This window comes from the organism of the source record quoted next, unplaced genomic scaffold (genome assembly GCF_019419815.1).
Source record: "Pyrus x bretschneideri cultivar Hongxiangsu unplaced genomic scaffold, Pyrus_bretschneideri_v1 Contig25, whole genome shotgun sequence".
NCBI lineage: Eukaryota > Viridiplantae > Streptophyta > Magnoliopsida > Rosales > Rosaceae > Pyrus > Pyrus x bretschneideri.
In genome coordinates this window covers 5,853,610-5,879,783 of record NW_025999557.1, presented here as the reverse complement: position 1 = coordinate 5,879,783, position 26,174 = coordinate 5,853,610, and the positions used below count along the sequence as shown (strand labels likewise).

General features: G+C 38.8%; 5 protein-coding genes and 1 pseudogene across 7 annotated transcripts; 2 read left to right on the top strand and 4 right to left on the bottom strand.

Moving 5' to 3' along the window:
• The window catches only part of LOC125478552, a 37,992-nt pseudogene extending 23,277 nt beyond the window's left edge, over positions 1-14,715 (top strand).
• On the bottom strand, positions 1,095-4,278 carry LOC125478449 (protein HOMOLOG OF MAMMALIAN LYST-INTERACTING PROTEIN 5-like). The gene is given in 7 exon segments (XM_048586626.1): positions 1,095-2,048; positions 2,323-2,463; positions 2,644-2,719; positions 2,943-2,959; positions 2,961-3,053; positions 3,735-3,835; positions 4,005-4,278. Coding segments are annotated over 7 exon segments (1,329 nt in total). The 5' UTR covers positions 4,099-4,278; the 3' UTR covers positions 1,095-1,241.
• On the top strand, positions 5,153-10,523 carry LOC125478448 (probable glutamyl endopeptidase, chloroplastic). Of its 2 annotated transcripts, XM_048586625.1 has the most exons (11): positions 5,154-5,467; positions 5,730-6,717; positions 7,285-7,413; positions 7,642-7,941; positions 8,028-8,486; positions 8,658-8,723; positions 8,928-8,988; positions 9,082-9,231; positions 9,363-9,500; positions 9,589-9,905; positions 10,210-10,523. In XM_048586625.1, coding segments are annotated over exons 1-11 (2,907 nt in total). In that variant the 5' UTR covers positions 5,154-5,169; the 3' UTR covers positions 10,211-10,523. The 2 variants fall into 2 exon arrangements, with proteins under 2 accessions (XP_048442581.1, XP_048442582.1); XM_048586624.1 differs by lacking the exon at positions 10,210-10,523 and having other exon boundaries at positions 5,153-5,467; positions 9,589-9,909.
• On the bottom strand, positions 10,740-12,750 carry LOC125478450 (probable cytochrome c oxidase subunit 5C-1). Of its 2 annotated transcripts, none has more exons than XM_048586627.1 (2): positions 12,595-12,750; positions 10,740-11,234 (listed from the first exon to the last, which is right to left on the bottom strand). In XM_048586627.1, exon 2 carries the CDS (start codon positions 11,222-11,224, stop codon positions 11,033-11,035), a length of 192 nt encoding a protein of 63 aa, XP_048442584.1. In that variant the 5' UTR covers positions 11,225-11,234; positions 12,595-12,750; the 3' UTR covers positions 10,740-11,032. The 2 variants fall into 2 exon arrangements, with proteins under 2 accessions (XP_048442584.1, XP_048442585.1); XM_048586628.1 differs by having other exon boundaries at positions 10,740-11,266; positions 12,595-12,725.
• Positions 14,716-17,026: 2,311 nt separating the features above from the next.
• On the bottom strand, positions 17,027-22,229 carry LOC103938338 (histone-lysine N-methyltransferase EZA1). Its single transcript, XM_009348343.3, is given in 18 exon segments — positions 17,027-17,522; positions 17,593-17,670; positions 17,775-17,903; positions 17,994-18,041; positions 18,137-18,224; positions 18,361-18,492; positions 18,575-18,795; positions 18,905-19,058; positions 19,149-19,645; positions 20,041-20,109; positions 20,193-20,240; positions 20,329-20,379; positions 20,381-20,455; positions 20,536-20,620; positions 20,749-20,910; positions 21,089-21,369; positions 21,585-21,686; positions 22,083-22,229. Coding segments are annotated over 18 exon segments (2,469 nt in total). The 5' UTR covers positions 22,140-22,229; the 3' UTR covers positions 17,027-17,330.
• Positions 22,230-23,418: 1,189 nt separating this feature from the next.
• Positions 23,419-25,330, bottom strand: LOC103938345 (DELLA protein RGL1-like). The gene is given in 2 exon segments (XM_009348352.3): positions 23,419-24,165; positions 24,167-25,330. Coding segments are annotated over 2 exon segments (1,911 nt in total).
• Positions 25,331-26,174: the final 844 nt, after the last annotated feature.

The window sequence follows — 26,174 nt, the reverse complement described above, 5'->3', positions numbered from 1 at the left end:
AATTATAAAGTAAATTTAAGAGTAAATTATATTTTACCACCTCAACTTTGGATCATATAACAACTTTACACCTTATCTTTTAAATATTACAATGTTGTACATCAATTTACAAATTTGTTGCAATGTAAGACTTTTGTAAATTTTTCTGTTAAATGCTGATATAACAGATGCAAAGGTCACCTTCTTGTCCAACTAGATTGATGTGCAACCCAAATTATGTGTTTATTTCTGCACTTTAGAAGAAGTTTGTGTTTGAAGTATAATATCAGGAGGATGATTCTCTACCCTCCTATTCTCATCCCCTTCCATCCCCTCCTCTCACACATTATTTTTTGTCTTATTATCTCTATAAAAAAATCAATATAAGATGTTGACATGGCTTAACTGTGACCGTCCAAATAGAAGGACATGGAAGGATAGAGAATCCTCCTCCATAATATCATTGCTTGTACATATAAATTCTAAAATAAATAAAAGTCATTTACCACCTCAATAAAGATGTATCAGCCAAGTTTTGTGTTTGAGTTCTCGTATAGCACCATGATGAATGACGAATTGACGATGCCAAGTTGCCAACAGCAAAGTTTGTTAACCATTTAAAACTCCTATCGCTAAAAGTCAAGGAAGCACACGCCTAATTCCAGCTAACCAGAATATATGTAATATAGTAGAATTATCCATCGGCGGACAAATATTAACAAGCTTTAGAGGAATCCCCCGTTTTACAGATCTTATCTGAATCATACGCGTAAGCGTGTCTTGTTTACTTCATTGTTTAGTTTTCTGTAAAAACATGTGCGACAACATTCAGCTGTCTAAAAATCTTTGACTGAGTTAGATAAGAGATTCTGCTCTGACTCACCGTGTCCCATATTCGAACTCTCATTCCTCCTTTTTAGTCTAGCTTGAGTAAAAATATTACTTGTGAGAAGCTATACCACATGGGCTCGTCGATTGGAGGAAAAGGTTGGTCACTGGCATACGATGCGTCCAGAGACTTCCCAAATGCACGCAAATGCCCAGCTTGAATATTTACATAAAGATAAATGAAAACCAACTTCAACTAGACAACCACACATGCTTGAAAGAATACGAAGCATAAACCAATAGTTTTCATTTTCGTATGATGCATCGTGACTTCACGATTAACAGTAATGCATACAGTGACATTTATGCAGTAATCGCGCAAATAAACTATGGGAAACATCTGGAATTCCAAGCACCTAGAAACGAGAAGCTTATTACTGACCAGCTGATGGATTAGTCAACAGTTCAAGCGATTTTATCAAGTGATCTACTGCAACTGATACGTCATCAAATGCCAATGCTCCAACTGCAAATCTTGCGGCCTTATGTGCCTCGGCAATTTTCTCAGGTGATGGCTGGTAGCTACTGTCATACTGGTATGTCTTGGCAGGGGGAGGAGCAGGAGTAGGTTCTGAAACAGTCCCATTTCTGTTGCTCGTCTGGTATTGGGCAGTTGAAGGGTGGTCTGTTGTCGAAGGAGCTGACTGGGGAGAGTAGGAAGGATCAGAGCCCTGATAATAAGAGGGATAGTGGGATGAAACTGCTGGAATATTGGTTTCTGTAAAACTTGGATACGATTGGAAATTAGGATAGGGGTAATTAGATTCATGAGGAGGATAGTTAGGTGGCAAAGGCTGTTGGGGTTCGTGCGAGTAGGATTGCCGGTGGTATGGCTGAGAAAAATCAGACGTTTCTGGTCTATTTGTAGGAGGAGGTGGCTGAAAATCATGGGAAGAGTAACCAGCAGTAGGGTAAGACTGAGGTGGCGGTGACGCATTGTTAGTAGAATGCTGGCCATTGACTTCATCATGAAACTTAGGTGGTGACTGAAGGCTAGTAGAACGCTGGAATTTAGCGTCATCATGAAACTCATAAGGTGTAATGTTTGAAGAATGCTGATCCTGAAACTGTGGTGGTGCACTTTTTATAGAATGCTGCCTGTTGACTTCATCATGAAACTGGGGTGAACGGTCAGACTGTGATCCAGGACTGGTAACTGCAGCATCGCTTGGGCCAAGATCCTGCAAGGATAGAAATAGTTGAAGACCATCGTATACAATAAACAAAACCACTAACACAAACACACTTTCCTTTCTTAATACATACTACAATTCTTTAACATATACTCTTTTACTCAAATGAAAAGTGGCTAGGTAGGTAACATCAAACACCTCTCCACCACCATAATCTTATGCCTAAAAATAATAAATTAAGAAATGTTATCGTTATATATTCAAAGATATCTTGGTCCATCAAAAAGCTCAAAAGTAAATTACTCTAAGTTTAGAACCATACATATGAACCACTCATTCCACTAGATGGAAGTGAGAGATCATCATCACCAGCAGGGGGGCCTGCTTGAGGCTTCCTTCCTTCTTTCAAAGCTTTCCTTATATCTGCTGCTTTCCAAGCTGCATACTTTTGTTTTTGCTCAAGCTGTAAAAGATCATAAAGATGTAAGCCACCCCCAAAATCCAACTGTATAAACTTCAAGTTAGTAATAACATACTGAAAAGAAAAATGTACAACACAAATCATTTAAATGGCGTCGTCTAATCCTAACAAAAAGGATAATGACACTTCAAGCGGCATTGCAAAACAGAATTAGAAACTCACATCAGGCTGAACCACGCCGAATTGGTTAAGAATCTCAAAGAAAATGCTTGCAGCATAGAATGTTTTTGCAGTAGTCCTGCAACAAGATCAAAGAATAAATTCTGTATCACATACTATTAACAACTTCCACAAAATATAAAATATTGTCAAGAGACATGAGCCGAGAAACACACAGGACAGGAGGAACTCTTCACTGCATGAAAACTAGTGGTGTAGAGTTCAAAAGTTGAACTTTTTGAGAGAAAAAAAAATTGATATGGACATGATAACTCAAAGTCTCAAGGGACATATTGACATACAAATCTGCTCGACCAGCACTGATCTTGCTTTTCTGCCTTGCCAAAAACATTTAAGGCAAATCCCTCAAGATACAGATTGTCTTCAGGCCCCAACTGCAGTGACTTCTTATCCTATAGAGCAAAAGTGTGAGCATACATTAAGATGAGGGAACAGAAATCTACGAATAATATCACAAAATAATTTCTCAAAAACAGCAACAGGACAAGTCATCAGGTAAAAATTCAAGACCAATCATGGGAGATATTCAAGACACTTAAGCACAACAATCAAATTTGCATTTTCCCCCAAAAGTGACCATCTTTGGTCCCTAAAGTGTAATATCAGAGTCTCCATGGATGAACCTCCAATTATATGGTTATAATCATAAGTAAGGCCAAGATTCTTAGCAGTGAATTGGTAAGCAGTAGACAAATGCTCTTGCTGTTTAAAATTCAACCACTACTTCATCACTAAAGAAACCAAATACTAAAATTTGCAAGGGCATCTGACGGGGCAGAAACATATCATAGATTCAGTTGCAAAACGGATACCAAAAATTAATTTCGCCACCAACGCTAGGCAACGGGTAATCCTACTGTTGCAGAGAGCCTCAGTGCTAGAGCAACTACAAATCAGACTAAATTAAAATTTACATATCCAATATGAAGTTAAAAAGGCTAAATTTTCATCATTATATTCCTCAGAAACTAATTTAGACCCAGCTGATGAAACAAATTAAAAAAAAATCCCATCTTTATTCCTAAACAGAAAAACGTTAACCAGAAACAGTTAAAAAGGAAGAAAGAAAGGACCTTTTCAAGCTGCTTCATGAGGGAAATGAGGAGGGAATTCGTGGTCTTAGTGCGCTCGTTCTGCGGGATCTTCAGCCCTCTCTCCATTGCGTATAATCGACCTAATTTCGATTCAAAATTTGAAAAAAGTTTAAATCAATTTAAATTAAAATCAGTAAGAACTCATGAGCATCGAATTTTCAGAAATATTTGTAGAGATAACAAATAATTCGTAAAGTTTCAATCTTGTTGAGAGAGAGAGAGAGAGAGAGAGAGAGAGGAGAGAGTTACAGTAATAAGCGACAAGAGGCTCGTGTTTCTGCAACTCATCGGCGCGCTGGAGATACGGCAACAGCAGCTTCGCCGGCTCGTTTTCGCTCGCCATCTATGCCTTCCTTCTTCCTCCGTTCGATCGATCGACAGAGAGATACGATTTGGGCGAGGTTAAAAAGCTTTGAGTACCAAGGCAGAGAGAGAGAGTCACTCTACAACGGGTCTGATCGTCTGAGAAAAGTGTCGTGTGAGTTGTGACGGTCCAGTAAGACGTCGTCGTCAATGCCGAGGGAGAAAGCAAGTGATTACGCGGGTTAGTCGGTTCATAAAACCCAACGGGCCGCCTTATTGTCCAAATTTAATGAGCCATGAAGTATACGGCCCACAATACTTTGAATCTCAAAGCTTTTCAATGGGGCCCCACCCAATCCCACTTGTCCAGTTTCAATTGAGGAATTCAGATCTCCCCATCAGACCGTCGAGAGATCATCGAAAAAGAGAGAGATTTGGCTTGTTCAAAGACTTAAGTTTAGATGTCGTGTTCAAAGACCTAGGAGGGGGTAATGAATTGAGAATACGAGAGACTTTAATAAATTTATAAATTTTTATAGAGTTTAATTGATTTGTAGAGATTTCATATAAAATTTTGATTCAATTCTTTGAAATCTCATAAGAAGATATGAGATTTGTGAATGCTTAATATACATTACGAAATCTCTCTAATTCCCTCTAATTCATCAACTTTATCAAATTCTTTAAAATCAATTTCTAATTGAATACACTTGAAATACTATAAACTTCTTTAAAATCCTAATTAAATACATTTGAATTTCTAAGGATTTTAATAAACATCTTAAAATTCTAAATACACCTTGAATTTCAGATAATCATTTAAAATTTTGATTAAATATTTCTAAATTCATTAAAAAAATTAAAATTCTTCAAAATCTCAATTGAATGACACTCTTGTTGATTTTATACGTCATGAATAGTAAGATGTACAACGAGCGCCACAACTTTAAATGAAATGATTCGAATTCTTGGATGCGTCAGCTTCGAACATAAAGGTTCGTGGAGGAACTGAATTTTCGATTGAGCTCTGTAGTTGTCTGTACATATTACGTGGCAAAGTAACGTAATTTTATGGCCGCACCGATCAGAACTTTTCCCAAAAAGAATAAAAATGAATGTCGACAGGATGCTCCAGAAAGTCTATCATCTTGTCTCCCTCACGTCTCCTCACTCTCTCCCTTTCAAGCCCCTCCACTTCCCATCGGTCCTTTCACTCTCCCACCTCAGACCAAGGCGCTCCCCATACGATTCCGTAAGGTCCATCAGAACATCCACCGCCGTCATGGCCACCTCTCGCCTCCGCAACCTCGTCCCCGCCAACAATTTCGCTTCCGAGGATGCCAGCGGTGGCGGAGCCTCCAAAGGCTCTGTCTCTTCCACCGCTGCTACTACTGCACTTGATGATGAAGGTATTCAATCACAACACACACGCATATACATACACATACACATATATTTTGTGCTCGTTTGTAGAATTTGTTGATATGGAGTTGCATAATCTGTTTGAACTTTGAACCAAAAATCCGAGTTGAATTTTGAAAATTTTGATTTTCTTTCCTTTTTTCACAACTTACTATTTGGCTGTTTAATGGGGTTGCATTGAGTTGTGGAATTTTAAATTCGAAGATTTCTGTGCTGGTAATTCGTATGTGTATATATATGTTTATGCAGAAGATGCAACTCTGGCAGTTAGATACCGTCTTCCTCCGCAAGAAATTAAAGATATTGTGGATGCTCCGCCACTTCCCGCCTTGTCATTCTCGCCGTATAGAGATAAGATACTGTTTCTTAAGCGGAGAGCTTTGCCGCCATTGACAGAACTTGCAAGACCTGAGGAAAAGCTTGCCGGTGTTCGTATTGATGGAAAATGCAATACAAGGACCAGGATGTCGTTTTACTCGGGTATTGGGATCCATCAATTATTGCCCAATGGCACCCTTGGTCCCGAAATAGAGGTGCGTGGATTCCCTGATGGTGCCAAGATCAATTTTGTTACTTGGTCCCCGGATGGCCGCCATTTAGCCTTCACCATCCGGTTTGATGAGGGGGAAACTAGTACTAGTAAGCTTAGAGTATGGGTGGCCCAAGTTGAAACAGGGATTGCTAGACCTTTGTTTAAGTCTGAAGAAATATTTTTGAATGCTATGTTTGACAATTTTGTTTGGGTGAATGACTCCTCCTTGGTAGTTTGCACCATTCCCCAGTCTCGTGGAGAACCGCCAAAGAAACCTTTGGTTCCCTTTGGGCCTAAAATTCAATCTAACGAGCAGAAAAACACTATCCAAGTTAGGACCTTTCAGGATTTGCTGAAGGATGAGTATGATGAAGATTTGTTTGACTACTACACCACATCACAACTTGTTTTGGCCTCCTTGGATGGGGCGGTGAAGGAAATTGGTCCTCCAGCTGTATATACATCAATGAACCCCTCTCCCGATCAGAAATACCTTTTAATTAGTTCAATTCACAGACCATACTCTTTCATTGTACCGTGCGGAAGATTTCCCAAGAAGGTGGATGTGTGGACAGCTGATGGGAAGTTTGTTAGAGAACTTTGTGATCTGCCGCTTGCTGAGGACATCCCTATTGCATTCAGTAGTGTGCGAAAAGGGAAGCGTTCTATCAACTGGAGAGCGGATAAACCATCAACACTCTACTGGCATGCATTTTTGGCCCTGTTTTCTAGCTGTTTGAATAACTTAAAAGAGATCTCTTTGAATTCTTATCTCTCTCACTCTCTCATGATATCATAACAAGTACTCGATAAGGATTTTTTGAGTAGTGTACATGATATGCTGTAGTAATAGTTGGTTTTCTATGCTTTTCTAATTTAAATATATTTCTAACGCATGCGCCTCAAAATGAACAAGCAGAATGACAGTCTAAACTGTGTTGTAATTCCACATTATTGTTACTAAACAATTTAAGCCTTCATCTATGATGTCTTTAGATTTTTATTTCTTAATTTTTATTTTGTCCCCACAGTCATTCACATCATCCTAAATGCATTTCTGACATGAAACAAGTTACAAAAGCAACTTCTAGTCACCATATATGGGACCTGGCCTCAGGCCAGTTCATTTTTTGTCGTGTTTCGGGCCAGGTTCTTTAAGATTTTGACATCCCCAAGCCCAAGCCTAACCCGTGGTCAGGTCTACATATGACTTGTACATGGTTGTTTGTGTATATGCTTTCAGTTACCTGATTGACTATGTGACTCTTCTAGGGTTGAGACCCAAGATGAAGGAGATGCAAAAGTGGAAGTTTCTCCACGTGATATAATTTATACACAGCCCGCTGAGCCACTAGAAGGTGAAGAGCCAACTGTCTTGCACAAAGTTGATCTTCGCTATGGGTATGAAGTTTAACTGTCACTATATTGTTTATCTTCTATTGGCATAAATGGTAAGTGTGTGCTGGGGAATTAATTAAACTTTTTTCCTATGTCTGTTTTATTGGGGTTTTTGGAAGAATGATTTTTCCAAGGGAGCTTTTTCTCCTTTCTCCAAAAGACTGCTAAGCTTAACAAGTTTCATGGTGGTCCCAACTTGCTTTTATGCATTTGAACATTTCAATTTTGCAGAGGAATTTCTTGGTCTGATGATTCACTGGCTCTAGTTTACGAGTCTTGGTACAAAACACGGAGAACAAGAACCTGGGTAATTTCTCCTGGATCAAATGATGTCAGTCCGCGCATCCTGTTTGATAGATCGTCAGAAGATATATATTCCGATCCTGGCTCTCCTATGCTGCGGAGAACTCCTGCTGGGACATATGTGTTAGCAAAAGTAAAGAAAGAAAACGAGGAAGGCGCTTATTTACTGCTGAATGGAAATGGTGCCACACCAGAGGGAAATATCCCGTTCCTCGACTTGTTTGACATGTAGGTTTTTTATAAGGTAATTTATTGTTTCCATTACCTTCTCAAGTGCTCATTTTTGTTGTGGTGGCTGAACCAAATTCTTTCAGAAATACAGGAAACAAAGAAAGAATATGGAAGAGTGACAAAGAAAAGTATTATGAGACTGTTGTTGCTTTAATGTCTGATGAAAAAGAAGGGGATCTGCCCATTGATCACTTGAAAATAGTGACTTCCAAAGAGTCAAAAACTGAAAACACTCAGTATTCTATCCTCAGCTGGCCAGAAAAGAAAGCAGTCCAAATTACAGATTTTCCTCATCCATATCCACAGCTGGCATCATTGCAGAAAGAGCTGGTCAAGTACCAGAGGAAGGATGGGGTTCAACTAACTGCAACGCTATACCTTCCACCAGGATTTGATCCATCCAGAGATGGTCCTCTTCCGTGTCTGTTCTGGTCTTATCCTGGAGAGTTCAAAAGCAAAGATGCTGCTGGACAAGTTCGTGGTTCTCCTAATGAATTTGCTGGCATAGGTCCAACTTCGGCCCTCCTCTGGCTGGCTCGAAGGCATGCATCACCTCTTCCATTTGTTTTCCTACTATGTTTTGGTTTTTTTTATTTTATAATTTAATTTAATTTTTTTTATTGCTTGTGTAATTCTTCTTTGTTTAGAACCTTTTTGGTGTTTGGATTGTTTTAAACATGCTGACCATTTTTTGTTTGCTCGAAATTGTGCAGGTTTGCTATTCTGTCTGGACCAACAATTCCTATTATTGGTGAGGGTGATGCAGAAGCAAATGACAGGTAACTTGTTTGCCGCATATGTACTCACATGGGTTTCTGCTTCCAGCCAAATTTAATTCTAATTTTCTGTATGAACTCATTGGCATTTCTGATAACATAAATCCATCGAATGGTTAACTGGGTGAAAAATGGACTAGATACTCACAACACGCTACTCATGCTTTGAAGTTTTTCAATGAATTATAATGTATATATTTTGACCAGCTATGTGGAGCAATTGGTTGCAAGCGCAGAGGCTGCTGTGGAGGAAGTTGTTCGACGAGGAGTAAGCTTCTCCATTTTGCAGTTTGAATCTTTTGAGCATGTTCCTGACTTTATAATCTTGACCTGAACCTCTTATGGTGCTACCCTAATTAAGGTGGCTCATCCAGACAAAATTGCTGTCGGGGGACATTCTTATGGGGCATTCATGACTGCAAACCTCTTGGCACATGCTCCCCATCTTTTCTCTTGTGGAATTGCACGTTCTGGTGCTTACAATAGAACACTTACTCCTTTTGGTTTTCAGGTAACTTACGAGAAGTTGATTTGAATATGTACACATGTATATCCATGTGTCGATATTTTCTCTTTCCATGCCATCCGACCTAGGTAAATTATTTTGTTTCAATGGCCTGACTCTTTAGTTTATCGGTGTAGAATGAGGATAGAACTCTTTGGGAGGCTACTAGTACTTATGTAGAGATGAGTCCTTTCCTGTCCGCTAATAAAATTAAGAAGCCAATCTTGCTCATCCATGGAGAAGAAGACAACAACTCTGGAACTTTAACCATGCAGGTAAAGAGGTCCTTCACCCTTTTAATGTTTAGTTGCATGATGAGTTTCTTCTTGTTTGTGATTTAATTTTTGTTTGTGTGTTATGCAGTCGGATCGTTTCTTTAATGCTCTGAAAGGTCATGGCGCTCTGTCCCGCCTTGTGATTCTTCCATTTGAGAGCCATGGCTATGCTGCAAGAGAGAGCATCATGCACGTACTATGGGAAAGTGATAGATGGCTTCAGAAATATTGCGTGTCAGACACTTCCAATGTAAATGCAGATTCTGATGCAAGTAAAAAAGAGAACTTGGGCACAGGTTCTACAGATTCTGAAAGCAAACCAGTTGCTGCTAGTGGAGGCGGTGGCCCAGAGGCGTCAAATTCTGGGCATGAAGGATTTGACTCATTGCCAATGTCATTGTTATGGTAATTTCTTTACATTTACAGAAAAGAGGACATAACCAAGTTAATTCTGAAAATAAAAGAAGAATGATAGTACTTGAATTCTTTCAATCTCTGTTTATGATAGATGTTCTCACCCCTCCCCCAAGCCTCGCAAAGTGGAGCTTGTTGGCTTGAGATCGCCCTTTTAATATTTCTTGGTAACAGCAGTAATTGGGACAATATATGTTGATGAACAATAGGTCATCTATTTGTTACCATAAATTCCTTTCCTCAAATCTTGGGTTTATTTTCTTACGTATTTGTATCGAATGATATAATCCTGCAGAATAAATTGCTGATCGTGGCTTCTGAGGACTAGTTTGCACATCAATGCGGTGTACAAAACTGATGCCACAACAGCGTAGATGATTGCCCCCTGTCAAAGTGCAATGGCAACCATGCTTCCTCGTTGAAGTGCAATTCGCATTTGTAAGAGTAGTGATGTCATTTGTATTTGTATCCCAAACTTCTTTAGCTACAAAATCCTTCCAGTTTGATGGATGTTGAGCAGCCATGGGAGAAAACTTGTACAATGTTGCGTAGCTTCCATTTGTTGCTTGTGATGTCATAAAGCTGTCAAATGAAAAACAGCGCGTTTCACGGACAATCCAATTGCAAAATTGTAGTTCAGTTATCCGATAAATTCCAATGGGTATTTTTGAAAATGCAACACAAAGACAGTGAGAAACAGCAGTTTGTTTAGGGTTCAGGAAACTGGTGCCCAGATTCCTGAATTTTCCGACTCCGAGAATACCGGCATCTATCTCATTTTTTGACCTATAATTTGTCCATCCCAAAATGAAATGTACTCTGATCAACAACGGAAATGTTTACGAGAATCATACCATCCTCGCGCTCGATTTAATAGCACAAAACGGAGGTAAAGTAAACAAGAAAAACAACCGTATAACATGTCATCTTGAGCAAACATCAAAATGCAATCCCAAGGAAGCAAATATCAATAACATAGTTCGACTGTGGAGTAGTAAACTCGATTATTTCAAGACCCAAACTAAGCTCATCTCAAGTTCAAGGGCCATATGGAAAGAGGAGAATGAATAACAGGGTGTTCAATGCGTCCATACAATCATGATCGGAACTGCGAATATCTATTCTTCAGCAACAACACTGATCTCACCCTTGTCGAGCAAGTCATAGAATGCCCTCACCTTCCTCTGCTCATTCCAGTGATGCATTTTCCAAAGACTTCCACAAGCCAAAGCAAGCACCGATCCGTACAATATCTCCTTGACAACGCTTGGGCCTTTCAATGTGGCATGAGCAATCTTGTGACCAGCCATTTCACTTGATCTGCAATTACGAAAGTGTCATATTCTAATTTCCTGTCAATTCAATCCAAAAAGGCAATGCATTTTATGCTTTAACATTATTTTGACTAATCTCAAAAACCAGAACTATGACTAGGCAGATACGATTCTGCATCATCTCAGGTTAGTCGTACAATACAATGAAGTGAGGATTATATCTCTCTTACATAACCGACTCACTCACTGATCAATGATCAGATGGTTTAATCCTTGCAACACATGTCATCATCTTCAAATGACATTGACCATCGTAAACATATAGACTAATCTTGTGACACTTGGGATCACCTTAACTCCACATACTCTTAATAGATTGAACCCATAAACAGGAGGTCTTGGAGTTTGGTCTCTACATACTCTAACAGATTGAATCCAAAAACAGGAGGCCTTGGATTTTAGGGACCCTACACACGCTAACAGATTAACCCGAAAACAGGAGGCCTTGGATTTAGGTACTCTACATACTCTAACAGACTAACCCGAAAAACAGGAGGCCTTGGATTTAGGTACTCTACATACTCTAACAGACTAACCCGAAAAACAGGAGGCCTTGGATTTTAGGGACTCTACACACTCTAACATATTAACCCGAAAACAGGAGGCCTTGGATTTAGGTACTCTACATACTCTAACAGACTAACCTGAAAAACAGGAGACCTTGGATTTTAGGGACTCTATACACTCTACCAGATTAACCCGAGAACAGGAGGCCTTGGATTTAGGTACTCTACAAACTCTAACAGACTAACCCGAAAACAGGAGGCCCTGGATTTAGGTGAAGTTATCAACAGGCTGTCCGCAAAATAGAATGTATCAAAGAACATATATAAAAGCATGCTAAAATATTGCTCCTTGTAAGAATACCAAAATCAGACCAATAGCTATTAGACATTGGCACCTAACTTTATGCCCGAAAATTGAACTTTTCGATAGGATGCCTAGAAATTTAAAACCCACCGAAAACTTTCAGGATAAAAATGAAAATACTTATGTTCTCATGAAGAAATCGTTTCGTTTAGTCGGAATCTAAAGTTGCCTGTAAAATCCATGAAATTTTCGGGAGTGTTTTATGCTTTCTGGGTTCAATCAGAGATTGATTTTCTCCAATCCCTTAATCCCAAGATCCGATTTTTCCATTATTATCACATATTTACAGAACAATTAAACGACTAACTGAAAAGAAAGAAAAAAACATGAAAATACCGATCGAAACTTAAATAGCTGGATTCAAATAGTTGCGTAGAATAAGAAATAATTTCCATAAACCTCCACAAATACAAAAACAAAAAAACAAAACGAATGAATTAGAGAATTGAGATCGAATCGATCGTCAGGGTTTTTACCTGAGAACGAAGAGGCTGCGACGAGATGGAGAAATGAGAGAGAGAGATTGCGAATCCGAAACTGGGGCTTCGGGTAAAGGTCAATCCTTTTCAACTGATTGCCGTCCGGTGAGTGTGAGCCTCCCCTTCCCTGCAGGAGAAAATGTCGGCCCTTTCGAGATTGTGGGCTTCTTGTCCCTTGTAGGCTTAAATTGGAATTAGCGGGAGCGGGTGATCGTTTTATTGGGCTTCGATTTTGGCCCTTTAAAAGATTTGCAGTGTTTCTTTTTGGGTTTACCTTTTTATCCCTGGTTTTAGAATTTTTTTTTTAATTTTATTTTTAATATTTTTTTAACAAAGTTTTAGCTAAATATTAAAAAGGAGCATTAACCATCGAGATGTAACTTTTTAGGACAATGTCGGTTTTTTATGGATAATGACTTGTTTGTCTAATGATTATACTGTAACGTGATCTATTTTGTTTTTAGCATGAGTTGTCCTTTTTCCTTCCTCAAGGTTTTGAAATCCTTTATTACCTTAAAAACAAAAAAGTATCAGTATCTTGTGTTTAGTCTCAATATTTATTTTTGTTTGATAGTCAATTATTTTCGATTAAAGTGAATCTAGGTAATTCTATTCATAGTGTTCATATGTGATCATTATTCAATAATAGGTATTTTTTTTTTTTTGAACAATCGCTATTATCTACACTAAAATCTACCCCAACCTTCTGGTCATGTATCTAGATTTAAAAAATATGGAAGAAGTAAACTACAAAGATCCATTGAAGCTTGAAATTGTTCAACCATTTTTTATCCATCTTGCCACATTCTTGCATCCTTTTATTGATATTGATTAATGTTCATTGTCAAAAGCATGATCGCAGTTTATAGATACGATTCACATCACATCCCGTTCTCCCTTTTTTTCCTATTGATGTAGGTGATCATTCGCAGATGATGTTGCAGTTGATGCCGAAGGTAATGCATACGTGACAGATTGCACAGCCAGTAAAATTTGGAAGGTCGGAGCAGACGGGAAACTTCTATCAACAATTAGAAGCCCTCTCCTCAGAGCAAAGGAGTGGTACAAGAACTCGGTTGGCCTGAACGAAATTGTTTACCACCCAGATTGCTACTTGATAGTTATCCACACTTTCAGTAGCAAATTGTTGAAAATTGATCTAGCAAAGGGGGAGGAAGTGAAGCTCATTGAGGTAGCTGGAGGACCACTAACATTTGGAGATGGTCGAGCGCTCCTATCTCCCACCAAGCTTGTAGTTGCCGGCAACCCTTCTGGTAGATTAGTGGAGAGCTCTGACGGGTGGGAGACAGCTTCGGTTGTGCCAAAATTCTCAGGCACAAAGCATCGGTTGGCCACAGCAGCAATCGTGAAGACCCATGAAAGTTGGACTCATCGCAGCTTCACAACCGCCATATGTAGACTACATGTTGTCTACGGTGTTTTCATTTGATTTCTATGTCAGTAAACCATGTTTCTTGTTCTTCGGAATTGTTGTATATTGTTTAATTTTCAGGTTATTGTGTGTTTTGTTCCTGAAGTTGTGTATTTTAATAGGATTACAAGTGTACAGTCAAGTAGCATGTGTCGCATATCTTGGTTCATAAAGGCAAGGAAGAGTAGGGCAGAATCGGCTACCATGCTCATTGTTGTGTAATTTTACTTGTTTCAAAAAATTATAGGAGACATAAAAAATGAGGAATAACTATGATATCAGATCATATGAGTAAAGTTCATAGATAGCTCCCAACATTAGCTTAATACCAAAACAAATTGGTCCTATAGTAAATCTTTTACATGTGGTTTTACTACCTTGATAAACAAAGGTAGTGAGCACCAAGGTCCAAAACCATACATATTTATTCTTCATCTTTATTAAATCTTAAGCCCACCTCTAATCCTTCTTGGATGAACCAACATCCAACTCAATACCATAATCTTCTGATAGGATATGTTTGTAAAACCTAAATTCCCAATCAGGGTCGCAAAATAGGCCCACCTGGCATTTTGAACAATGAGGTGGAGGAACGACTCCAATATTTGTTTCTGAAGGTTAAAAAAAACTCAAAGAACATGAAATACCTCAGAGTATGTTGCCAAACACTACTTACCAAAGGAAGTTCCTCCTCCTCCTGCCTATCCTCCAACACCGTCGAAGGAGGGAGCCAATGGCAAGAACGGTAACAGCAAGTTGGAGGGCAAGGGTGGCGCAGCAAACAAAAACGGTGGCGGAGCAAACGGCAAGTGTTGAATATATAATAGTAGCATAGTATGAATGGTTAATGTGGCCTGACATAATGAAGTGTGGACATAATGAAGTGTTGAAAATCTTATCGAAATCTTGACTAAATTATTGCAAACAGGAAGTGACATGTAACATGTCGGGATTGGTTGAAAATCTTATCGGAAATCTATTCACAAAATAGTACGTTCGGATAATGACACGTGGCGTTACAAGATTGGTTAAAAATCTTATCCAACTAAAAGTTTACAAACTAAAGTTCAGTTCCTACGAGATCATAAAATAAAGGATTACATAGTGAAACAAACCGAGAAACTAAATGGAAACAGGAATCTGTTCCAAACGATTCAATACCGCCACAAAGACGTGACAGAATTAGATAGTAAACCTTAAATCTCAAAATCGATGGCAAGGGCTGACAATGCACAATTTTAATTAGTTTAAAACAATTTACTTATCAAATGAAAACTGCTGGTGTAGGATTCTAGATATATCCCAATACGTGCATGACAAGAAAATCATAGGCCGCGATTCAATGGAATAATCCAACAAAGGAGTCCAAACTGATGAACGAAAGCTAACTTTAAGCGAGCAATAAGACACAGCAAACTGCATACTTAAGGTATAATACATGATTGAGTAAGCATAAACACGAACTATAATAAAAAGAAAACCCAAATTAGGGTTATGGGAATATGTAACGTAACTAGCTACAACTCTATTCGAGCACAGCACACAAACACATACCAAAATACTGCTGTAATTTAATAAGAGAGTATGTATGATAAAACACGGGGTTGAATTTTGAATGTTGAATTTTCATACCCGAAGAGAGAGGGAGAAATTAAGAGAGGCGTCGGCTTTGGAGTTTTGCCCGGCTTCTGAACACAAACCTTAAAGATAAAGGAAGTTTTAACGAAATTCTTATTACCGTTCACTTTCAACAAATAATGATATTTTTACTCTAAAAAGTTACTTAACTGTTACGGTTCACTTTTAACGAAACTCTTATTCACTCATGATATTATTCACTTACAGCGCATTTTTATCATTTTGATTAAAACTCAAAGTTTTCAAATCATTTTCATTAGTTTTCCTAAGACGCCGTGCCGGGCCAAGCCATGACGGGTATCCTGAAAAAAAATATTAAATTACTTGAATTTTATTATCGCTAATTTCTTGTTTTTTCTGTTTAATTTCTTGACAATTACTAATTTATGAGGAGATAATTAGTTCATATCATATAGCACAGATAAATGGTTATTAATTTAATTTAACAGCCTGCGTTGTTTTATATGATTTGGTAAAAGTTTCTATGGTGCTCAAATTAATTAGATTAATCACTTGTATATTTGTTCCACATACACTAGCCTAGCTAGCTACTATCAAGTATCAACGATGTATTATTCTTAAAAACTTCGTTTGGTTTCTTATTTGATTCTTCAATTTTAAGTGAGATGATTTGGAAATGCTTCAAGGCCACATGCAGTCGGAAAATGCTACGTTGAGTGAAAACAACATTATTTACGTACGTATTTGTATTCCATTAAGTTTCTGAAGTAGTCGTTCAATTTGTCACAGGATTATAAGTGTACAGTTGAATTTTATACGTCTCTCCTTTCTTGGTCGACAAAGGCATGGCAAGAGTAGGACATTGGTGGAACGATCACAAAACTAACGCCGGGTCAGTCTGGTCTGTGTGCAAGCGATACATGCAATAGTTAAATGACTTTTATCACCGACACATCCTGTCCACGATTATAATGCCTGCATATATAAATTTCATATAACTAGGTTTCTTTGCGGAGTGTTTAATTTGTAATTCTTCATTGACCATAGAAGGTCAATGGAATACAGGCGGGAGCTGTGCGGAAGCTACTGAAACCCTCCTCGAACCCTCACCAATTGCGGACGAGAGAAACAAAATTGCAGAGCAGGTCGCTCAGCAGATGAAGGCTCGTGTGACTTTGTTGAACATAACTGGCTTGTCAGAATATAGAATAGATGGTCATCAATCTGTATACGAAATCATCACCCATCGGGGGTTCAGGATTGCAGCCATTGGTGTCTTCCTGGCATTTCCTGTTGTGTGGAATGAATTGCTGTATCTTCATTTGCTGCAGTAACTCACACGGCAAACTGCCGTCCGTTTATCAATTTCTTTCAAAAAGTTCAGAATCTTATCAAAGATAAATAAATCAATGCAACCCCCTTTTCTTCTCGAGAAATGTTTACAGAGAATTACCGATTATTCCCATCACAACATGCCTCTCTGCGTTAGCATCGTCGGACACAAACTATAGTACCAAACTGCCAGAAGAATTTCTGACTTATTGTCTATAAATCCATGAAAATAACGTTATTTCCAATACAGCTTTATTGACCTAGAAGGACAATTCTTGTCCCGGCTGTTGTCATGGATAAAAACCTCCAGAGTCGAGCTGTGCGCCATACTTAATACCTATGTACCTCTCCATCCATGCTAACTATCCATTCAAAGAGGTTGGTGCTTTTTCGCTCTGCCCCTGGAAGCAGATGAATCGTCCCTCTTAGAACCCTCCGGTTTTTGAGCCCATACAGGTGCTGCCTCTGAAAGATAACAATAATCATAGAAGAGCTCCTCACCAGCATCAATATGCTCCTTGGCAAATATGCCAACTCGATGATCACCCGCGACCAGCATTACCTATACGCAAACATGTATTACACACACCCTTATAACTAATCAAACAAGAGAATTACATAAACTTAATTACCTTTGCATGGCAGTTAGGATTCGACGAGTGGTTTGCAAATTTAAGCTTGTCTCCCTTTCGGTAAGCATCTAGGACATACTGCAGTAAACAGGTGTCATGCCAGAGTAAAGCTATAGCCTACAGGTATCACGTATTTGCGAAGAAAATTAAAATGCAAATATAAAAGTGGTCAATTTCCTTGCCTGTTCATTCAAGTCGAAAAGGAATGACGAGTTTACACGATCATAAATCTTCCCCCGCTTGTCTGCTTCCTGATGGGAGATGATTTCACCAGTATATTCTCCAAGATAATCATTCTTGTTTACGGGGTTCTGAAATCACATGATTTAATTTGGTGAGAAAAGAAAAATCAGCTTATAAGTTTTAGGAAGCCACATGCAAAAACATCAAAATCTTCCAACCTTTAAGAAGGCTCCCCAGCCAGCAACATCAGACTTGCCCAGGAGAATCTGAAGAAAAAGAAAGTGTATTTAATAAAAAATCATAAAGTAAATTATGCAGACTACAGAAGTGATTTATTAACTAAATACTAGGAATTGCTCACCCTCTGTTGTTGTCGTAGAAGAAGCCTCATGTTTCCACACTGACTATCTCCCTGTCTCGGTGGCTCGCCTAGTGAACCATCCCCACAACTGCAAAAAGTTTTTATATTTAAATTCAAAATCACCACCAAGGAAATAACAAGCTCTCTACAATGAACACACTGCATGATTCCAATAAAAAAAGAAAAAATAGCTTGATCAGCTGGTCCATCATGGAGCTCAATACCTAACCCAACAATGACGACAGACATCTGGGTCACATTCACGGCCAGCAGCAAAGCATGGGCACTGCCGACTTCTACATTGACTCTTTGCACAGTGACATCCCCTGAACCTATTTTTGCAGCTCTTCGAACAGCTGAAAATGAAAAAGTTAATTGGTCATCACTGGTTCTGTGCATTTCATTCAGTTGACTGCTTTAAGGATAAGTCCGACATACCCACAGTATTTTTCACAGCAGGTTCCATTACTCATACAAGGACATTCCTTTCCGCACATAGACTGGCATCCACATGGCGTATATAGTTTACGTGAATCGTTTTTGCCATCAGCAATTCTTTTCCACATTGTTGGGTGCCCAGCAGACTTCCAAGAATACTTAAGCCTCCGTGCTTTGCCCCTTCTACGAAGTAACCGTGGCTTTGACGACATCTCTTGTTCCTAGCATGAGTACAATAAAGGTAACCTTTTTTAATCAGAGAGAGAGAGAGAGAGAGAGAGAGAGAGAGAGGTAGGAAAAGAAATAGGAGGATAAGTCTATGATGCTTACTGTCTGATCCATATCAGATTTCACATTGTCTTCCATAAATGAAGATGGTCCAACCACAGATCTATTAGGCATTGAAGCTCCAGAATTATGCATGTAACTAGACACCTCCATGCAAGTCCTCAAGCCAGAGAGTAAGTTCCTCGCTATGAGGCAACTGCAGAACACAAATTACCAATTAAGTACAAACATACGGAATGGTGTAATGAATATCCGTACAAGGCATTTTGAATTCAAAAATGGCTACCTGTTTCTCCCAAATATCTGCAGTCCCTTCATGTATAAATCTTTCTCCACTGGTTTCCACTCAGAGTTGCTATAGATCCCCTCAACTTGTTCACATGTAGACTTGGATGTTTGCCTCAGTTCAGGCACTTCAGTAACATCTCGTGGCTCATCTCTGGAAATGTGAACCTGAACCGGGATAGGTTCACTAGTAGCAGTTACCAAATCCAAAGCATCTAATCTCTTTTGTTTCTTAGAAGAACCCTGGAAAGCATCAGGTACTATAGTTAGGTCATTTGCCACTTTATCTGTATGCTTCACGACCTTGCGCTTCCCTGTGTTTTCATTGTGCATCTTCAGGATATGAGAACTATGAATGGCTTCTGAAGTTGCAGGCACAGCTTCATCAGGAATACTTCTTTCATTGTGTAAGAGGCCGGTACCACCATGAGAACTTGGTCGCTCGGCATTAATGGATGATCCTGGAGCACTTTCTCTCTCTGATGTTACTATACTCAACTGCAAGAAGAACCCGGAAGTCATATTCAAAATCCCATGACCAGTGGCAAAAGCCAAAGAAAATATGGAGTGTGTAAATCATAATTGTCATGATAAATGTGCCTTATAGTTCATCAGGTGAAAAGAAAAAAGAAATGTTTAGCAAGGCTCAGATTAGACCAAAAGAATAAAAATGTACGTGTAGTCAGCCCCAAACTACTGAGATTCGGGCATTTAACTAATTCACCAGCAAATAATTAGAGGGTGAAAGAGTTTAACTTGTACAAGTTCATGATATGAAAACCTATCAGATTAACAGTGTCCTACTACTGAATTCAAGGAGAACGAAAGAAACTAATTCAACTAAACAGACCTCAAGTAGTAACAGAACCTAATAAAGAAAGGAAATTCCATACCCTGAGGTAACATTGATCACTGCATGGCTCTCGGTTCTCGTCATGACCGGACCAATGTGATTTTTCACTCTGAAAAGAAAGAATACCACAATAGACATAAAAATTTATGGAATTCAAACAAGCTGGCACATATAAGCAACACTGCTGCTTACAGGATAGATTAAAGGTTGAGAACATCCATGCAAACGACAATCAAATACCTGTTGGATAGAATCAGTTGAGAGTTATCAGAAGAAGAAAAAACCAGTATTTTCATTTAACAATTCAAGTAAGATGACACCCGCATACCAAGCAACGGCGACAGAAAAGGTTATCAAAAGAATCTAAGGCAGCAGTTAAGACTCTTATCAAGAGAAATGCACCCTTCATGTTCGCACTTCTCGGGGTTCCTTTCCTTGATTGTGTTATAACGGGCCTGCAAGTTACAATTCCACAAAATTTAGGCATCAAAATCCTCCCAAAAAACAATTGTGAACATATGTTAATGCAAGCTACCAGGATATCCGAAATGGGAACTCCAATAAACTCCTTCACAAGTTCCACTACTTCCTCGCCTAGGCCATGCTCCTGAAAGGCCATCCTACGAAATTCAACACAAAAAATTAAAAACCTTCATTTATTCCTACAACAAAATTTGGAATACACAAGTTCATAAGCAGCCATAGTCAATGTGATTCTCTAAAAATCTAACATCTCATATGAACTTACAACAGAATTCGATCTTCGCCCGCAGAAAATTCATGTTTTACTTCTTCGGGTTCTTCTGCCTCATCGTCAGTGCCACTGTAGACAAGAGCTTCACTGCCATCTTCATCGTAATAAATGCGCCTCCTCCCAACTACTGATTGGTCTTCAGCCATTCTTTGATTTCTGTGCTGTGAAAGACAAATTTGAGATAGGAGAAACACAACGGCAACAATTTTCACATTAAAAACATAAGAAGGCAGGGACAAAACATATATAGAAATCCGTGATTTGCATTATCTCACAAGTCTAAATTTGCAAACCCAAAAACAAATAAAACATTTAAACCAACATGTAATCGAACCTGTCCAAGAATATCCAAGTTGTATAAGGCGGTATCTTGTCAGCAAGTGGAAGCTTGGTACTTGATGAGAATAACACCTCTTGATTCTCAATCCAGTCTTTCTCACCACATCCCCGCACAAATCCACTGATTCTGCAGAGAGGCTGTTCAATTCTTGAAGAAAACAATTTAAAGCTCCTATTCCGCTCTGATGACAAAGCATTCAAATTCGCTCTTGCTGTCTCAGATATAATTTTCGAAACATAACCTTCTACCTTCTCCCTGTTCTTCTCAACCTTTTCCTGAATGTATAACAAAATAACAAATGTATGCCAAAATTTACTTTTACTGAAAGTGAAATCATTACAGTTTTACGTTTCCTGATAATCTAGTAAACAGCTTCTATGGGAATTCGGATTCTGCTTCTCCTCAATTCCAATTCCGCCTAAACTCAATTCTAACAATCCCGACTATGGATTAGTAAACAAGCCATTGGAAAGTATGCCAAAAAACTTACTTTTACTGAAATCACTCTCTCTGCTTGAATTTGCAACTTGAGCTGGTGCATCTTCTGCTCCAAGCTTCCAACGCCATCGCTCGGCCCTTCTACATGGAATTTCTGCCCATATAAATCACAGAGCAGACTCGATTTCGTGAATTCAACATCAAACATAACCAGATTTTACTTTCTGTTTGGCTGCAGAGAAAATGTGCAACTACTGCTGCAAGCTACGACTTCTAACTACACAAAATTCTGAAATTTCATTTCATTGATATCAAAACTACAATTTGGAAAGTGGAAAACAAATTCTCATCATGTTTGATCATAACAATTCTAATTCAGCAATTCTGATAATAATTTAAAAAAAAAAAAAAAAAAAAAAAAGGATCGAAATTTTGTTTTTAACAGAAAAGAAAATGAAAAAAAGAAAGCAGGAACCAAAATCGCTTGAAGAAACAGGGAATTCGGGGATCGACGAGAAGAGAGAGAGAAAGAGTTTAGAGAGAGACTGACTGTGAGTTTATTTGCAGAGTCGGAAGCTTTGGAGAGCATCGTCCCTGTTCTGCTCATCTCCCTGGGTGCCTGTGCGACTCAACAAAGAAATGACTGAGAAAATGAAAGTAATAAACCATTTTGTGCCTGACACGTGTAAGGATTGCTGATGTCGCCTACATGAGTGACTGGCCTACGTGTCCAAAAGATGACGTGGCCTACATGCTGGAGGGGCGATTATTGTATGCGTTCGATACATATAACTTCCGTCTCAAGTGCATAACATACGACACAAAAGAAATGTTAGTATACGCATCGAAGGATGGATGATATGTTTAGGTGTTGAAAGAGAAATTACTATATGCGCCAATTTTACTATATTTCTTTTCTTATTTTAGGTTTTTTTTTTAAACGATAAGATAATCTACATTAAATTCATCTAAACTACGGAGAGAGATATTTTTTTCCCTAATTAGAATTATGTTTAAAACTCACATCATTTCTAAATTTAGACTATTTCAAGACTTAATGATGTGAAAGTTTGGGTGCATTCACAAGTTTATTTTTCTTTTTAAATATAGAAAATTTGGAGTGTCAAATGAAAATTTTGAATTGTCAATAACAATTTTTGTTCAAAATTGATTGAGCATGGTGTTTATTTTTTCCATGTTAATATTTCTTTTTTGACAAACGATAACGATAGTGGGTCAAAATTTTAAAATATTAGAGAGACAGGAATCTATGAGGATCGAACCCTCATCAAAGTACATAAACATTATTATTTTCTGCCGATGCGGTAAATCACCATTTGCTTCATGTTGATATTGTATGCATAGATTTGGTACCCCGTAATGTTAGGGGATTAGTGACTAGGCCTACATACATGGGCTGTATCCTCTTCTTTTATTGGTCGGAATTAGGGTTCTCTGCCCAATTACGAATATGCAACACCCTTACCTTTCTAAAATTGGATAAATTCAATCACTAAAGAGAATTTCAAAACTAAGAAAACTTGATGTTTATATTTGCTATGTTTGTCATTGTGCTATGTTAGAGCGGTGTGTTCTTTTCATTGTAACCAATTTTTGGATTCCTTTCTTATAATTACGGTTAAAATAGAATATTGTTTGAATAAAACAACGTTTTGAATAGCAAATACGACATTAATACAATGATCATACATTACATTATTTTCAACTCTAAAAAATATCTCTTTCTCCACTCTGTCTCACATACAGAGAGCAAGTTTGATATTTCTACACTACGAGGATACCTCTCATAGGGAGTGAGACTAAATATAGGGAGAGTTCTACATTTTTGTAAAATTTTTGTACAAATAACATGATTTGTATTGATCCTATCCAAGTTTTTCTCCTCAGCGGAACTTCCAAGTAGAAAGGGAATGAATTGGAGTTCCCTTCCACCCAACAATAAGACATTTCCCATTCCTATGAAGCGTGCAAGAAGGGGATCCAAACTTTTTAGCCACCAAACTAGCTTGGTTCAGAGATGCCTTACTAAAGTTGATTTCCACCATTCTAAACCTTGCAAAGAAGGCCCTCCACACCTCCATCTTCACGTTTCTCGTAACCCTTTCGCTCCCCTCCGCCGCCACAATGTTTCGTATTCCCTCATGTAACAACCTCTCCATCAGCACTCTGGACTCCTCGTGCTTCATGCAAGCCTCAAGGCAGTCGAAAAATGCGCTGTAATAAAACAGTGCATCGATGAATCGGTTCACGAATGATGGCGAATTATGGTTTGCCTCCACCTCATTCACAACCATTACGCAAGGGCTGAGATTTCTCATCACCCTCATCAGATTTTCCAAGCAACTTGGCCTCAAAATCAGTGTCCTCAGTATTAGAGGAGCGTATACCACCACAGCTTCGTCATCTTCAACATCAAACAATTGCTTCTTGACATCTTCCATGTCTGTCACAATCACTGCCTTGAATTGAAAGGGTACGTTCAAGGCCTTTGCAACGCTTGCCAGCCTCCTTCCTGTCTCCTCGATCCTCTGCTTGCCTGTCACACCCACCGCGGTTATTGTAAGGAGCTCAATGGGGCACTCCTCGCGCTCTGCAAGCACTTCCATCAGCCCCTGTCCATTGCACTCCGCTTCTGATTTCTAGATCAATCAAATGAACCTTGCTCTCCAAGGCAACGTTTTCAAGTATTACTTGGATTGCTGCGAACTGCAATACTGGATGAAAAGGGATATCTTGGTGGCATGCAATAAATGTAAGGTTTGTGCTTAGTCCAAGACTATAACTAGATATCTCATTCCCCTTATACATGCTGTTCCCCGTTTCCTTTTCGATCCTCTCGCGAAGCGCCTCAGCGAAATAGAAAACAACCCTCTGGACAGGGTTGACTTTGAAGGAGGCAGCAAATTCGCAACGAAGAAGCAGGCGGTTTGCGCGCTCGAATTGTTGGTAGCCTACCTTCTCTGCTGCAGCTAAAAGGATGTGAGCAAGCTCCACGTCTTTCGTTTCTTCTTCGGATAGACCGGAAAGCGCGTAGCCAAAAGGGTGCAAGGGCATGAAAAAATCGTCATATCCTTGATTAGAGAATTGCACATACCTTGCTCCCGCAACCCTCATGATCTCCTCGGTTGACAATTTTTGTTGGATTGAATATGAGGAGGCTCCAGCTTCATTGCAACTGTTGCTAAATCTGTCTCGCTTCAGTTTCTTGAACGCGCTGCCGTAGTTGTTTAGGAGCTCCAACACAGCTAAGGAAGACTGATGGGGCATTTGCTTGTTGGTTTCCTCAATGTCTGATCCTCCGATTTGGCTGTACGTGAGCTGATTCGCCATGTCCTGAATCGGTTGCGTGGAATGGAAGGCAGAATCAAAGTTGAAGTTATCCAAATCAGAGTAGTTTGACTTGGATTGTTGGTGGCAACGTTGGTTTTGTTGTTGGTAGTGGCGGTGATCGTGATCTTTGGAAACATGATCTAGTTCTTTCTCGGACATGTTGTTGGATCGTTGAAGATCATATTCGGAACAAACTGTATCAAAAGTGAAATTATCCAACATTGAATAACTTGTCTTGGATTGTGGTTGATCTTTGGACAAATGAGAGAATTTTTCCATCTCTCCCAACCCTAATTCTTCCATCCCAAACAAATGTTCTGGCTTTCCCTTGAACACCACCACCTCCTGATCTTCCTTCTCATAATCTTCAAGCTGGCGAGTCAAACCACCACCGCCGCCGATGACTCCAAAATCAAAGGGAGTGAAGGAGAAGAATGCGTTCGCCATGTCGGATAATATATAAATGCACAAACAAATTCACCAAATATATTCTCAGAGTTCAATTGATCATCAAGTGAGACAATAGGATTATTCGGATTCGTATCGACAAATATATCTGTATCAATTTGTATGTTTGGTTGATAACAACGATCACAGGTATGAGTACTAAAGCAAATTATAAGGCGAGGAATGCAACCATGTAGTGACATAATTCCGATATTGTCAACAAAGCCAGCAGCCATGAAATGCCAAAAACTTGTCCAAATAAAAACCATGTAATCCCTCTATTGGAGCTAAAAATTAAACAAATGTCGCTGCCAATTACCATATTTTAATCAAATATTCTGCGCAAGCTTACGAGGTTGATTAACCGAAGGGATTAATTAAGGAAGAAGATGTGGACTCGCTTGGATAAGTATGGAGAGTTAAAGGACAAACTTAGAAACTTGAAAGTAAAAGGTTGGATAGGAAAGTACAAAACTTAGAGCAGTAACTTGTCCGTCTGTAACTCTGTCATTATCATATTACTGTCTGTAATTTTGTTAATAGGAGAAGATTACTACACACTTTGATCCTTTTTGATCCAGCATTTGCGGTGACAAAGAGGAATATGCCATGGATTTGGAAATTCAGAAGAAAACTTTAACTCTAATTAGGTCAATTAACCTTGCACATTAGCTATGATTGACTATGTTTACAGCACAAGATCAGTAAAACGTCAGAAAACACCTGCTGGCACAGTGAATACCCATTGCGTCTATCTCACTGCTCATGTGGTAACTCATGCGTGAGAAGTGAGATGAGAAATTTTATGTCATATAAGTTTAGAACGATACAATTTTCACTCTTT